A 17,185-nucleotide genomic window follows, 5' to 3' on the forward strand; every position below is an offset into this window, starting at 1 on the left:
GTTACTTTTCTACAACCTGCATACTAACTTTAGAGAACTTTCTTTTTTGCTTTAAAGAACATTCCCCTAGTGCTACTTTGTCATAACCTTCATACTACCTTTATAGAACGTTCTCTTTTGGTTCCCGGAACGTTCCCTCAACGTTACATTGTCACAACCTTCATAGAACGTACTCTTTTGGTTCCCAGAACGTTCCCCTAACGTTACTTTTCTACCACCTTCATACAACCTTTAGAGAACATTCTCTAAAGGTTCCCAGAACGTTCTCTTTTGGTTCCCAGAATGTTCCCTGAAAGTTACTTTTCTACAACCTTCGTTCAACATTTAGAGAACATTCTCTAAAGGTTCCCAGAATGTTCTCTTTTGGTTCCCAGAACGTTCCCCGAAAGTTACTTTTCTACAACCTTCGTTCAACATTTTGAGAACATTTTGTCAAGGTTGAATGTTCTCTTTTGGTTCCCATAACGTTAATTTTCTACAACCATTATACTACCTTCTAGAGAACGTTCTCTTTTGGTTCCCAGAACGTTCCTCCAACGTTACATTGTCACAACCTTCATAGAACGTACTCAAAAGGTTGCTGGAACATTCTCCTAACGTTACTTTTCTACCACCTTTATACAACCTTTAGAGAACATTCTCTAAAGGTTCCCAGAATGTTCTCTTTTGGGTCCCAGAACGTTCCCTGAAAGTTACTTTTCTACCACCTTCGTTCAACATTTAGAGAACATGTAAATGTTGAATGTTCTCTTTTGGTTCCCATAACGTTACTTTTCTACAACCTTCATACTACCTTTTAGAGAACGTTCTCTTTTGGTTCCCGGAATGTTCCCCTAGTGCTACTTTGTCACAACCTTCATACAACATTTAGAGAACGTTCTCTTTTGGTTCCCGTAACCATATTTACAGGAAAAAAATGATATTAAGGTGTGGTATTTACCATATATGCATGTATATGTGTGCATATACTATATAATATAATCCAAACCAATCTATTTATAAAGCACATGTCACAAATCCCAATCCCCTCTGAGACCATTTAGACATTTGAACACAAATAATAGGATTTTAAGAGAATTTCTGCTGTATTCGTAGTAAACAATAGGTAAAACTGAGTGTGAAATACAGAAACAGACACTTAGAATCATAGATAGTTGACAAATGTCTGTCACACTGTGGAGTTTTTTCCAGGAATAAGAGCCTGATGGAGAGTAATGGTGAGACAAGTGTCGTTTAGAATAAACGGAGGGTGAGACTTTTAGTTTGACGTCCGCTCGTCCAAAACACTTCACACCCACAAAGTTTAAAGTCAACTGGATGAGCAGGTGCTGTCGTCTCTGAGGCTCAGAACTGAGTTTAACATATAGGCTTTTATTCAACCACCCTCTTTTTATACTTTTTTTCTCTTCTGTTTGAGGCCGTTAAACATTATATATCAACTCAACCTGTGCTCACTAATACGCTAACAAGTCCCTCACTGTGTGCGCTTAACGTGATTTGAAATAATGCCGCTCGAGGGATTGTGCAGTGCTCTTATGTTGGTTTTTTACTGCTGCTGTGTTCAGTATTTGTATAAGCAAAGTGGACTCTTTGCAGATTTTTAATTAATATGATTGGTACAGTGGGTGTTTTTACGCTGATTTTATTATACGTGTGGAAGCTTTAAGTTGCAAAGAACTAATTTCCCCTCAAAGAGTTGTACTTTATTGTATCGTAGTGTATTGCATTGCCTTAAAACTGGGGGAGGGAACTATTTTGTGTAATTACTGATCGAAACGATAGCTTTTCAGCTTATCTGCACCTCAATTCACTTTAGTGCGGCCATCTGCCTAGACAGGTTGTGGTGAAAGGAAAAATGGGGGACAGAATAAAAACTTTGGTGCTTCGCTTCGGTGGGCGGGGCTTAACGTGGACATCCACTGACGTGGGTAAATTGTAGGATTCAGAGTATTAATCTGGAATCAGAATCCTTTAGAGTCATCGTTACAAAAACATCAAAAAAGGTTGGTTCCCCGAACATTCGTGGAACGTTACTGTCCCAACCTTTAGAGAACATTCTCTTTTGGATCCCAGAATGTTCTCCTAATGGTACTTGGCCAAAACCTTCATACAACCTTTATAGAACGTTCTCTTTTGGTTCCCAGAACGTTCTTCCAAGGTTACATTGTCACAACCTTCATAGAACGTACTCGAAAGGTTGCTGGAACATTCTCCTCACGTTACTTTTCTACAACCTTCATACTACCTTTATAGAACGTTCTCTTTTGTGTCCCAGAATGTTCGCCTAACAGTACTTTGTTACAACTTTCATACAACCGTCAGAGAACGTTCTCTAAATGTTCCCATAATGTTCCCCTAACGTTACTTTTTCTACAACCTTCATACAACCTTTAGAGAACGTTCTCTAAAGGTTCTCTTTTGGTTCCCAGAACATTCCCCTAGCGTTACATTGTCACAACCTTCATAGAACGTACTCGAAACGTCGCTGGAACATTCTCCTCACGTTACTTTTCTACAACCTTCATACTACCTTTATAGAACGTTCTCTTTTGGGTCCCAGAATGTTCGCCTAACAGTACTTTGTTACAACTGTCATACAACCTTTAGAGAACGTTCTATAAATTTTTCCAGAATGTTCCCCTGACGTTACTTTTTCTACAGCCTCCGTACAACCTTTAGAGAACGTTCTCTAAAGGTTCTCTTTTGGTTCCCAGAACATTCCCCTAGCGTTACATTGTCACAACCTTCATAGAACGTACTCGAAACGTTGCTGGAACATTCTCCTCACGTTACTTTTCTACAACCTTCATATTACCTTTATAGAACGTTCTCTTTTGGGTCCCAGAATGTTCGCCTAACAGTACTTTGTTACAACTTTCATACAACCGTTAGAGAACGTTCTCTAAATGTTCCCATAATGTTCCCCTAACGTTACTTTTTCTACAACCTTCATACAACCTTTAGAAAACGTTCTCTAAACGTTCTCTAAAGGTTCTCTTTTGGTTCCCAGAACATTCCCCTAGCGTTACATTGTCACAACCTTCATAGAACGTACTCGAAACGTTGCTGGAACATTCTCCTCACGTTACTTTTCTACAACCTTCATACTACCTTTATAGAACGTTCTCTTTTGGATCCCAGAACGTTCCCCTAACGGTACTTTGTTACAACCTTCATACAACCGTTAGAGAACGTTCTCTAAGTGTTCCCAGAATGTTCCCCATACGTTACTTTTTTTACAACCTCCGTACAACCTTTAGAGAACGCTCTCTTTTGATTCCCAGAATGTTCTCTTTTGGTTCCCAGAACGTTACTTTTCTACAACCTTCGTTCAACCTTTAGAGAACGTTCTGTAAAGGTTGAATGTTCTCTTTTGGTTCTCAGAACGTTACTTTTCTACAAACTTTATACTACCTTCTAGAGAATGTTCTCGTAATTATTGATCGATACGATAGCTTTTCAGTATCTACCCCTCAATTCACTTCAGTGCGGCCATCTGCCTAGACAGGTTGTGGTGAAAGGAAAAATGGAGGACAGAGGAGAGGGAGAAGAAGTGTCCGAAGAAAAACTTTGGTGCTTCGCTTTGGTCGGCGGGGCTTAACGTGGACATCCACCGTCCCAAAATGTTAGTATTTAACCGCCTGTGTTCTCACGCTGGTGTGTAAAGTATTTGGATTAAGGTTAAAAACACTGACGCGGGTGCAAACGCACATTGTAAACACACATTGTCTCCGCCGCATCCCTCCCTGTAAAGTGGGACACACCGCTAGCGAAAGGCTAAATAGGGCCACATGATGGATGTGGGGGAGCTGGCTCGCATTATCGCCTCATTCACACACACACAGACGTACAACAGGGAGATGAGAGTGTCGCACGAGTGCGTCCAAGCTGTCTCGGTTCACACCTCAGAGACTGTCTGTCTGTCTCACTGTCCTCAGTCCTGTCAGCAGCTGGACAATCTGTCTTCACTCAGCTGACGTTCACGAAAAAACAACATTTCTAACAACAGGGGAAGGAAGAGCAGAAATAACCTCAGACACACACACACTTAATTGAAATAAACCCTGTTTCACATTGTTAAAGAAAGCAACGGGGGCATAAATAACCATCACACCTGCTCCAAACTTGGCCAAAACGCTAACATGCATTTAACAGCAGGTGGTAATGGACCATTGAGTGTACGACATTAATGGCACTTGTCCATTATACAGTTCTAGCTCGACACGACTCGGCAGGCCTAGGTTTTCCATTACTTCGTCGTACCTCGTCAACGTGACTTTACTGTATGTGCAACACACAAACGATGGTGTAGTCGCTGCTCCATCTGTGGCTCTTTGTCACAAACAAAGGAAGAGAACGCTGGTGAAATGGAACACGCGCTTGAAAATGGCTGGTTCGATTGTCGCTTTGGGACGTCTCATCACCGGAGCAGGTACTGAACTGAAATGCCACGGAACGGGTTGTGATTCGGCTCACGATCACCAGCTTTCGGGGTTTTTAAGACTTTGTTACCGATCTAAAGTTGCGGCATTGTTCGCTTTGATTATTGTGTTGGACGTCGCGCTCGTGACGACACTCTCTGACCAATCAGTGGCCGGCAGTCTGTCGACATCACATTTTAGTTCCAATACCTCCCCTAACCCTACATTTTGCGTGTTCACGTGTAGGGTGGAGCAAGGGGAAATGCGATTTTCCCCTTATAATCAACCCTCAAAATGTAGTGAGCTCTGATACGGGCTTAAAAAGAAGTGGAAGATGGAATTACCCATGATGCTTTGCGAATTCAGCGAGCCGGCTGATATTTTTCAACAAAGATGGCGGCCACATCTACCGTGGAACATTTTCGTTGTGGTATATTTTCGCAAATACGCACGTTACGATGCCGAATTGTGTTGGAATATGTTGGTTTGATATACATCCAAAGGACCGTTGAGCTTTGAACACTAATGTCAGAATATAAGTTACGATCTTTGAAAGCAGCTAGCTAACTAGCTAGCTAGCGGCTCATTTGACTAAGGGTTTGCTTGACAGGCTTCAAACTTGGCACGTGACGGGGGTTAGGATTAGGGTTTGGACAAGAAATGCAAGAGGTATCGATATAAAAAAAGCCCAAGTTAGCTTCCATAAAAGACCACAACTCAGTGTTCCATCCATGTCACCAACAGAACAAGACATACAGTACATACAGTATATGAGACCTCTTGTTGTCGTAGTAGAAGTAGAAGTTCATTAATGACCTGAGTTCCTATCTCAGAAGGTTCCATCCCACTGTAAACAAGCTACTGTCTTCACTGTTGTACCATTAATGCTCCTGGTGTAGCATTTAACAACATATCCAGTGATGATGATGATGGTGAAGCACATACTGTACGATGCAGATTTCACCCGAGAGCGTAGTTATAAATGTGATCAATCTGGAGAACGGCTACAAAATGTCTGTGAGCCCGTGTGACACATCACCTTCACCGCTGCATACAGAGTGTCGGCTTTTAGCACGAGACTTTATTCAGGAAGTGTCGCTGAATTCAACCAGGAGGAAACGCTGTCGTGTTCTGTTCCTTCTGGAGCCTTTACCCTCGGGTTTGGACTGTGGATTTACATCTGACAGTAAAAATGACTTTCATACTTACATTTTAGTCACGTTTTGGTTTTAACCAGACGACATATACTGTACATCTGCTGGGTTTACACTGTCAGTGTTTTAAAGTTGATTAAGCTCAGATCACATTTCATCTTGTTGGATGTCTTTAGCATTATTTGGACAGGATTAGGGCTAGTGGGATTAGGGAAAGAACATATTCCAAACAGGAGCTGTAGGGATTTGCACTCTTGCCTTTGCATGAGTTAGCATGTTCTCCCCCATGCATCGGGGTTTCTCAAGATTCTCCAGTTTCTTCCCACAGTACAAAAACAAGCAGATTTGGGGATTAGCCAAATTGGACACTCTAAAGTGACCGTAGATGTGACAGTGGACGGTTGTTTGTCTCTACTAGTGCAGTGCCCGTAGGAAGTATGTATTCCTATTTTTCGATTTTTCAGTTGTGCTATTGCATGATAAGGAACATAAAGGCTAACATAATACAAACACTGTGCAACCTCACTGAACCCAGTTGCGTGGCTGACAGTCACAAAACAGCTAGCTACGCTAATGCTAATGCACAGTGTTTGTATTATGTTAGCCCTACGCTAATGCTAATCAAAAATGAAAACATTTGCGTCGTGCCTTATGAGGTTGCACAGTGTTCTTTTGATGTTAGCCATACGCTAATGCTAATCGAAAATGAAAACATTTGGGTCGTGCCTTATGAGGTTGCACAGTGTTTGTATAATGTTAGCCCTACGCTAATGCTAATCGAAAATGAAAACATTTGCATTGTGCCTTATGAGGTTGCACAGTGTTTGTATTATGTTAGCCCTACACTAATGCTAGTTGCACAGTGTTTGTATTATGTTAGCCCTACGCTAATGAAAACATTTACGTTGTGCCTTATGAGGTCGCACGGTGTTCGTATTATGTTAGCCCTATGCTAATGCTAATCGAAAATGAAAACATTTACGTTGCGCCTTATGAGGTTACACAGTGTTTGTATTATGTTAGCCCAACGCTAATGCTAATCGAAAATGAAAACATTTGCATTGTGCCTTATGAGGTCGCACAGTGTTTATATTATGTTAGCCCTACGCTAATGTTAATCGTAGCCTCGCTAGCTTACCTCAGGTTTGCCAAGTTAGTCGCAAAGTAGTAGCATGCTAATGCAAAATAAATATGTGCTCACGTATTTCATTTCTTCTTTAAAACCATGCACATCAGCTTGATAGTGTTTTCACCTTTTTTTGTGGAGGTGATAATAACCATTTCTCTGGTTAAGAATGAGGCTTTGGTTGAGGCACACAAAGCTCCCGGTTCGGCCTTGGAAAGTTATTTTCCCCTGCTAATGTTGCAACATCGGCGCTCAATAAATCAGCGACAGTGCACAACAGATCTCATGACATGAATGTCAAACATCTCGCCTTTTGCCTCAAATGCGTTTGTGTTACATCACATTTGGTGATATGCCCCAAAAAAACCACAACAAACCCCAAACGCCCCAGTCGTGCGAGTCATTCTTGGGAGACGGCGGTGTTGCTCAGCTCGGCTCAGTCGTCGGCTCACTGTGACGAACAGTGGACCGAGTCAGAGACTAATTGCCTTTATGTAGCGACACAATTTTTTAACAAGCACGTCATTTTTCACAGCTTTGATTGCACCTTTCACAGAGTTACATCATTTTGATGAGTTAAGCGCGTGTTAGCGAGAAGCTAATTAGTTACAAGTAATAGGAAGCAAATTTTCCCATTAATTCTAAAGAGGGTTATTTTCTCTTTTTTTTTTTTTTTTTTAAAGTAAGAGTTGTAAGGCCTTCCCCTTGTAACATTTATGTGAGTCGCGCTGCTGTCGCAGATTGGACAGGACGGAGGAAACGGAGGAAATCCAATAATACTGATGCTGCCAGCAAGTGCGGGACCATGACACGCAAAGTCACGGCTGCTCTTTTTCTAGACTCAAATCTGCTGCTTTCTGTCTGAGGCATCAAGGCTTATTAGTTAGCTCTTTCACACCAGCACAGCTCCTGCTCCCTAATCAAATTTCACTGCTTTATCCTTTTACGCGAGGATAAAGCAGCGGGGGGAAACTGGAGCCAATCCCAGCTGACATATGGTGGCAAAATGTGGGGTACCAATTGGAGTCCATCACACAGACAAACAAGCATCCACGCTCACACCAACGGTCTATTTAGAGTGTCCAGTTAACCTTTTTGGACAGTGGGAAACAGAAGTATGGAACCTTCTTGCTGTGAGGCAACAGTGCACGCCACTAATCTGCCGTGTGGCACCACAGGCACAGCATACTGGTGAAAATGGTGAAGGCAACAAAAATGTGCGTTGGCAAATTTAAGCCGGCAGATCCTCAATCTGGTCGGCCATGTGTTGACACCAACTCCTGTTGGTCATTGAGCAACTTCAGTTTTTAGTTTTTTTGGACAAAACTAAAGCCTGAGCAGGAGCTGTGCCAATGCTGGCTGGTTATCAAAGTGCTACCTGTTGCTCTCTTGGCCGTTCAGATCCTCCGGTAAGTGAATCGGCGCAGGTGAATCAATCTTTGTCGGTCCAGCGAGTGAAGTCATGATCAGTCAGTGTCGAGGTCAGTGGTCTCAAACTTGCGGCCCCCAAATCAATTGCATTTTTTACTTCTCCAGACCCCGACTGACCAAGCTAGACACTCAGTGGCCCCCAGGTCCTTTGAGTTTAAGACCCCTGTCTTACGGAATCATTTTCATGAATTTTTGAAATTCAGAAAATGATCAATTTGCCCTGATGCACTTTGACATAGTGCTGAATTTCTTCAAAAAAAACAAAAAGTATCTCAGAATGAGTTGAAATTTACCATCGTAATAGTCGGCATCGCCCTGAACAAGGATGCGTTGAAAATATTTGCAAACCTCTTCAGGAATAATTTTAATGAATTTTTGAAATTCAGGAAATGATCCATTTGCCCTGATGCACTTTGACATTGAGCTGACTTTCTTCAAAAAAAAAAAAAGTATCTCAGACTTGAAATTGTATATATTAATAGTCAGCCTCACCCTGAACAAAGATCCGTTGAAAATATTTGCAAATCTCTTAAGGAATAATTTTAATGAATTTTTTCGAAATTCAGGAAATGATGAAGTTGCTCATCATGTCTCTGGAAATATAGGAACAGATTTCTGTATGATATACAGTACTCTGTGGTTTTTTCACATGATAAAGACATATTTGTCTGAAATGACGTGAACTGAATCGGTTTAGATCATTGTTAAATCACATTTCTGCATCATTAATGGAGTCTGAATCGTTTTCTATCGCATATGAGGACGACTGATAACGCATCAGGCCATGTGTGAACCCCTGAGGTGTGTTGATGCTCAGTATGCTGCTATGAAATGTCTCTTCAGACTCTGCCTTAAAACAATGCAGATATAGTTGTGGATATTTCTCTGGAGGAACGTGTCCCTGTTTTCTTTGAATACTCCACAGAATTAATAGTGTTCTTACATTTGAGGGGAAAAAAACTCTATCATTGTTCCAGTTTGAGGCTGTGAACTAACTTTTATTTAGTTTGATTTAAATGGAGCAGTGAAAAAGTTCCTTTAAACTTTTTTCCGACTACGGTAATAGTCGCAGAACTTCTACTGTTGGTTTGAATTGTGCAGGTTGTTGCTTCCGTTCGTCCACTGTCAATCAAACCACAGCCACGCCCTGAAACATACTCTTGGATGTAAACAGGATCGTAATTTCAAAAATGGACGCCACGTTGTGTTGACGTAGAGTTGGAACTAGTGATTGAGGCCATAACATCTTCAGAGGGTTATATCTACTGATATTTTAAATAGGCTTGCAAACCCCTGATGGTCATTCAGTAGAATACAGGTTTCTGACACTTCCACATTGGCTTCACCCTCCAGAACTTCAGAACTCTCCTGGATCTCATCATCTTCCTTACATCATCTCTTCTTCTTGTCATTATGGCATCGTGTTTTCAGGTCATCTTGTGAAGATGGGCATGGGAATTTCTTCCCATTCTACTTTTTCAAACTTTTAACTGGATCGATGTTGCATGTTCCACACTTCCTGCCCCTGGACTTTGGACCTGGTAATATTCGAAGAAGCTGGAACACAGAAGATGGAGACAACAGTGAGAAAGACACCGTCAAATCCAGACCAGTGCACACTCTGTTGCTATAACTGTATATGATTTCCTGTCCTCTGATCACATAACCTGGTTTAATACAGTAGTATAGTAGTTCCACCAGAGGAAGCTCACACACCACAGTTTGAGAATCATGGATTTAACATAAAAACAAGTCCTCAAAATCATTTAAATGTCAATATTAGTGTGTTTTATGTCTATGGTAAGCCTGAAAAGGGGACACCTATCGCCACCTAGTGTAGCAGAGTTTGAGCACTTACGACAAGGACAGTAACGATGTCGTGACTGTGCATGGAAATCTAACTCACAGAACGTTTAAAATCTCTTATCCTGAGGTTTGAAACCTGCCCTCCCTGAAGCATCTCTGCGAAGTGTTCCCCCCTTCCCTTTGTTTTTTCCGATCCCAGTGGCGATGAATCGGCGCCGCGGCGTGCCCGAATGCTAATGAGCGTTCGTAGCGTGGAATTTAGCCGTCCACACCTCCGAAGTGAAGGTTGAAGGACGGACGGACGGAGGGAGGTGGAGGACAGCAGCAGCAGTCACAGCTGAGTGAAAAGCCTCTCACTGCAGACCACGTCCTCCTGTCTTAAAAGGTTTCATCTGCTCAGTCCTGGGGAATTCATGCCCTCAGACTCCTGGTGTTAAAAGAGACATGAAAGCACCAATTAGATATTTTCTCTCTTTCCCAACCAAATTGAAAAGGAATAATGAGGCTTTTAGAGATTTTCAGGAGCTTTGCGTGAGTGACATTTCTCTCTTATCTTTCACCTCCCTTTTTCGACACTCAAGGCAGTGTACGTCTTAACTCCTCAGGTCTGCGCTTTAAATGAGCAGGAAGGAGAAGAGACTGTGCTGTGATAGATATGGAATCAGCAGCCATAAAAGAATAATTAGAGCTCTGGTTGTTTCTGGAAGCGCCCGGCTGCTCCTGCAGAGCTCTGCTAATTTGCACCGTCATCTCGGTGCCACTGAACGACCGCGGGGGCTGCAGGCGGAGGCGCTGTGTGTTCTCGATCTTATAACTCTGTCATCACAACCTCCTTCGTCTCCAGGGGCATTTTTCGAGGGGGGTGAAATGAGGCCGTGGCACCAATAATCACAACGAATGCATGCAAACACAATCTCGAGTTCGTGTTTGCGATATTTCATGGTGAAACGACAACATAAATGCCTTTTTTGTGTGTGTTACGATCAACTGAAAAGACTCACTTTCCTGTTTTGAGAGGAACTGAGACGTTACAGTGAGTGTCATAGAGACGGCAGAATCAAGAAAAAAATAAAACAAAGACTTGTTTCTCTCTGCTGCAACTACGTTCAGTCGTTTTATTCGAGGAGAAACATGAATTTACCTGTTTTTTTATTCAATGGGATGAAGGATAAGTGTTTGAATTCACTGGTAGTGGAATTTCTGTCCTACATCTGATCAGATGTTGCCAAACTTGAGCGAATTTCCAGTGCAGTGTTTCCTTTGTTTTCTGTCAAACTCAAGGCCCGGGGGCCAGATGTGGCCCGCCACATCATTTTATGTGGCCCGCGAGGTCTTTGCTGCTTTAAGAGCAGTGTGTCGACCATAAACTACATTTCCCACAATGCAGTGACGGCATCCCGCCACTAGTTATTATCCACAAATGATCCCAAAATGTCCAGGAAGAGAAAGATTGATGCAGACGGAAGGCAGTTTCAAAAAAAGATGGGAAGGTGAATACATGTTTGTGCTTCAAGGAGAAAAAAACGGTACGTCTTTTGTGTTACGTGGCGGTGTCGGTCGCCAAAGAGTGCGATCTACGTCGGCATTTTGACACCAAACAAGGAGCCAAGTATGCCAACGTTAGCCTTCAAGAAAAAAACCGTTTAAAACGTTAAACCATATTCTGCAAATTTTTTTAGCCACTTTCACTGACATGTTTTTCAGAGATTATCTGCAGAGAACTACAGATCTCTGTAGATAAAGTCTAGATCGAGAGATTGAGCCCGTGTGAGAAGGCTGGGGAGCTCCTGACTCAGATAATTACTCACTGAATTCATCATACCTTGGGGGGGAAAGAAGAGAAAGTCCTGACCCATTTTCCTTTCTCCTTATTCGGTCTCAAATGAGTCAAACACAAAGTATTTATGTTGTTTTATTGGAGAAAATAACTGGCATATGGTAAAATGCAGGTTATAATAATCCAACACATGCGACAAAAACAATCACAAATCCATTTATGCAGGGTTGTATGGATTGTACGTGCACTCCTGTGCATGAGGTGGCCAGAATCCTCAAGGATTTATTTGGCCTCCTTTAAGTTCCCCGATCGTGTTCAGCGGCTGAAGGTCGCCGAGGATCGTGCCAGCGATTTACAATACCCTGTGGGCGATCCCCCCACCATCCAAAACCAACTGATTCAGCTCATCCGGCCACTTATTCATGGAGTGCACGCCACTGCTAATCAGATAAGACAGGAACTGGGCAGCAGGTAGTCATCGCTACCCCAACCTTTTTACTTGGACGGACCTTATTACCACTGCTGCTAAAGAGACGACGCACCAAATGGAGCATCTGATCTGAACGAACCGCAGGTTTCACTCGCCCCTCGCTTGACTTTTTCCTCAAAAGAGCCGTTTAAACGGGTCGCGGAGCGGGGACCGCGTTCGTGTTTGCTTGACTTGTTTAATGTGAGCCCGGCTGACAACACAGCAGCCAATTTAACCGACTCTCGCTCTCTCTCTCTCTCTCTCTGTTCTCTACCATGCAGGAGGCGGCGATAACCGGTCTTCTCCCCGAGACGACCTACTCAATGACTGTAGCCGCGTACACAACGAAGGGCGATGGAGCGCGCAGCAAGGCCAAGGTGGTCACCACCACAGGAGCAGGTGTGTGTGTGTTCATTTTCCACTTACTTAAACAGAGCCTCTGCATAAAAGTGTGTTTTTTATTCACAGTGTACAAATGAAAATGTTCTGCATCAACGAGTAAATGACACACAACGTAGCAGCTGCTTATCGACAAAATCCACACAGGACTGAGGCCGAAAAAAGGCTCCGCTGTTGTGTACGTTTGTGCCTTTCAGACAGCTCGTCCAATCGTCGCGCAGAAGCCCAGCGTCCGAGCCCCGCCCACTGTTCCCAGAGAAGCTGAGCTTCCGCGGAAGTGACGTTTTTTTTTTTTTTTTGAGACGTAATTGTCCAATCGGCACTGAAACTATTCTATGTCGTCTCAGAGAGAGAACAGTTGGTTTTAATGCGGAGGCTGCTACGGGAATTCGGAAATCACGTTAGACGATCCGTCGTCTGCGATAAGCGGCTAATTCTGAAATAGTGACGCGCACTAATCGCGTTCTAGCGGTTAGTGCGCTAGAACGACGTCAACGTTGAAGCACATTAGCGCATGATGCGTTTCCATGACGACTGACCGGAAAAAGGCGCGTGTGATGTCATGCTTCCAGATTGCTAAAATGATTCTCTAAAGTAACGCTAAACCTTAAAAACAGAGGCACACAACTATAGGCGTGCTAACAGCGCTAAAGGAGCTAACTGGTAAATGGTGCCTGGACTCCGGTGCCGCGGCACGTAAACATGACGTCAAACGCGTCTTTCTTCTGGTCAGTCTTCATGGAAACGCGTCATGCGTTAGCGTGGACGCCGTTAACGCCATTAACCGCCGCTAACGTGCCCAGCACTAGTAAATACAACGCAGTACACAGTTTGACTTTTTGGTATATTTTAGCCGAAGCTGAGCTTCACTTTCTGTCACCACTGATGTGATGGATTAATGGTGCGTTCCATTTGTCGTCAGAACTCGGAATTCCCACTTGGAGCAACCCCATCAACCCCTTACATGTGGTTTCCGAGATTGCCGCCACCATACAAACACTTTTACCGCTAATAGCACCACTTCTGTTGTATTTGTGTCACAGGAAATCAGTTTTAAACATAGTACTGTTATAGAACTAGTCATTTTTTTTCCGTTGCAGTAGAGCGTTTCTTATTGACGACTAGTATCGCTAACAATATCTAACAGTGCCTATAGCCTACAGATATGTTTGCGTTTCCAATTTCTTGATCGGAAGTTCCGCATTTCTTTTCCCATCAGGCGAAAAAGAAGCAGAGAAAATTGTTTTTTGGAGGAACCACACACGTGTAAACATCGGACCGTTGAAGGGAGTGGAATCTGTTAATATTTATTCTAGGCAGTTTTGAGGACTCTTTCAAAAGTGATCCATATCTGAAATATGCGTTTACACTTGAGGGAGACTTGGCTACTGACCTGAAAATGGTTATTAGGTCGAAAACAGAAGTGCACGTGTTGTTATGATGAAAACCTTGGCACGACTCTGCTGGTTTGAGCTCTCACCCTTCACTGCACCTTTTGAAAGAGAATAATTTGATTTGTAGATAGTATACACGTGTTTACGTCATTCTCCACCATTGAGACGGGGGAGTGATCTGCAAATCTGATTCATATCTGATTTATTTGCACGTTTGCCGTCTTTTGTATTCTGCTCACAGCTTCATGGGTCATATTTTAGCCGAGCTTCATCGTTTAAAGAGTCTAAAATGACTGATATTGGTGGATATTTGAGGTTGTGATCTAGTTTGCAGCCATTGGTGCTGTAATCTGAAGCTCCCCTGTGTCTTCCAGTGCCCGGTAAGCCCACGATGATGATCAGCACCACCATCGGGAACACTGCCTTGATCCAGTGGCAGCCTCCTAAAGAGATGGTGGGCGAGCACGTGGGTTACCAGCTGCAGTTTAAGAGAGCGGAGGAGGAGGCGTTCACCGTCAAAGACTTCAGGAAGACCGACGACCACTTCACCGTCACCGGCCTCCACAAAGGCGCCACGTACGTCTTCAAGCTGTGCGCCAAGAACCGCGCGGGCAACGGCGAGGAGTACGTGAAGGAGATCAGCACACCGGAAGACGTGCCCGGCAGCTACCCGCTGAACCTGAGCGTGGTCGGCCTCACCGCCACCTCCACCCAGCTGGCCTGGGACCCGCCTCCTCTGGCCGAGAGGAACGGGAAGATGGTGAAGTACGTGGTGGTGTACCGAGACATCAACAGCCAGCACAACAACACCAACGCCACCGCCGAGACGCGCATGACCGTCCAGGGCCTGCAGCCGGACACCACCTACGACATCCGCGTCCAGGCGTTCACCAGCAAAGGCGGAGGTCCCATCAGCCCCAGCATCCAGAGCAGGACCATGTCCACGTCCATGCCAGGTGAGAAGTGCAGGTGTTTTTTTTATCGCCGCCTTCAGCTTCATCATATCCGCGTGACCTCAGCACTCGCTCTGCATTAGCCCATTATTTCATCATTTAGATGCACGCGGGTGTGACCAGCAGATTATATTTAGATGTCAGGTGAGCACAGCTGGTTTAAACCAGGTCAGTGCACAGTGGTGTGAAAGGTTCTGTGCATTAGTGGGAAGGGGATGAAAAAAATCATCAGGCAGAGTCGGTCAGGCTCCTTCAATTTCTCTGCTCACAGGTGTGTTTGTGTCCACTGATACACAAACACACTACTTTCTGTGGGTTAGACTTTAAAAATATACAAAAATTGGGCATTAAAGCAACAAGATATACACACACACCATGATTAAAGCAGATTCTTAAAGGGATAGTTCGGAATTTTGGACATAAGACCTATTTTCCAACTCGTTTTCAAGAAATTTCATTCAGTTCTTCTAGTTGCCGAGTTCGCTGGTGCTTTGGCTAGCGCAAGTCAATGGTACATGCTAGCATGGCATTAGAAACACTCATAGCGACTCCACAGTGCACCCGAGGCAAATCAATTGTAACGGCAGACTATCGATGTACATATCTGTGTTGATAGAATAATATTTGAAACACAACTAACCTCGCATCGCATGAATTTTTGAGGGACTACTTTCTCAGCAGCAGCGGAATCAGTCCGCCGCTGCCATAGCCTAACAGGAAGTATGACGCGCTGCTGCTGCTTCAAATTGCAAGGTTGGTTTTATTTCAAACATTCTATCAACACAGATATGTACATTGATAGTCTGCCCTTACAATTGATTTGCCTCGGGTGCACTGTGGAGTCGGTTTGAGTGTTTCTAATGCCATGCTAGCAGGTACCATTGACTTGCGCTAGCCATAGCACCAGCAAACTTGGCAACTAGAAGAACTGAATGAAATTTCTTGAAAACGTCTCCAGATGTCTCCATCACACCGGAGTTGGAAAATAGGTCTTATGTCCAAATTTCCAAACTATCCCTTTAATGACTTCTGTGAGTAGAGTGTTAGTTTTAAGCAGCAGGAAACAGAAATTAAAGCACAACTATGTCGGGTTCTTACGAGCGCCGGCAACGCTAACGTTAACCGGCGCTTCCATGGCGACTGAACGAAAAAAGACGCGCTAAAGTAATGCTAGACTTTAAAAACAGAGGCACCCATACGCAGTTACACAGGTACGCTGGTTATTTTAATAAACAGGCCGCCCCAGTTCCACTGTAAGTGCGCTAAACGACACTAAAGGAGCTAACGGAGCTAGCGTAAGGTAAACGGTGCCTGGACTCCGGTGCTGCGGCACGAAAATCTCAATTCAACAATCGGGAAGCACGCAAAACATGACGTTACACGCGTCTTTTCCTGGTCCGTCGTCATGGAAACTCGCCACGCGTTATAACGCCGCTAACGTGCCCAGCACTAATATTATACTTTACCGCTCCAGTTCGACTGTAGGCTAATCGCTAACGACGCTAATGGAGCTAACGTGCCCAGCACTAATATTATACTTTGCCGCTCCAGTTCGACTGTAGGCTAATCGCTAACGGCGCTAAAGGAGCTAACTCAGCTAACGCAGCTAACGGAGCTAACTGGTAAACGGTGCCTGGACTCTGGTGAAAAACTGTGTTACTTTAGAGACTCATTTTAACAACCGGGAGTCAGGTAAACATGACGCTAACGTTGGCGCGTACTAATGAAAAAGCAAAACAAAGCGTGCCGAGTCGAGACGAGTCGGTACCGTGTCGTGGAAAAGTGCCGTGACTGTTTCTGCATCACGTTCATCAACACATTATTCACAGTTCATGTTATATTCATGATTAAAGTAACCTCCTAATAATCATCCAGACCTTCCCCCAGTGTTCACCAAGAACTTTGGAGTGACCGCCGTGACCAAGACGTCCGTCCTGCTGACCTGGGAGGTGCCCGAGTCCTACAAGTCTCAAGTTCCCCTCAAGGTAAAAAAAAAAAAAAATAGTTGTTGTTGTTTCTTCTTTGATATTTTTACACAATTACCAAACAAAACAATGACTTTGTGAAACATATTGCTGACTCAGCAACAGCTGCCTCATAAATCATGAGTGTGGAAGGGGGGAGAATCAATTTGCACCATCATATTCTGCTGCTGCTGCTGCTGCTGCTGCTTTTACGAGCAGCCATTCGTTAAGAGCTCTCTGTCTGTGCCGTCACTCAGCGACGCCGACGCCATGTCGCTCTGATGATGAGCT

General features: G+C 43.8%; 1 protein-coding gene across 1 annotated transcript in view; it reads left to right on the top strand.

Annotated features, from left to right (window-relative positions):
- ptprfa (protein tyrosine phosphatase receptor type Fa) overlaps positions 1-17,185 on the top strand; it is a gene marked incomplete at both ends in the record, with an annotated part of 258,404 nt that overhangs the window by 154,516 nt on the left and 86,703 nt on the right. Inside the window, 3 exons of the mRNA XM_083887919.1 lie at positions 12,466-12,583; positions 14,352-14,933; positions 16,818-16,915. Of these exons, the coding sequence (XP_083744045.1) occupies positions 12,466-12,583; positions 14,352-14,933; positions 16,818-16,915 (798 nt within the window). The remainder of the gene's footprint in view (positions 1-12,465; positions 12,584-14,351; positions 14,934-16,817; positions 16,916-17,185) is intronic.

Source organism: Microchirus variegatus (genome assembly GCF_963457635.1).
Source record: "Microchirus variegatus genome assembly, chromosome: 4".
NCBI classification, from domain to species: domain Eukaryota; kingdom Metazoa; phylum Chordata; class Actinopteri; order Pleuronectiformes; family Soleidae; genus Microchirus; species Microchirus variegatus.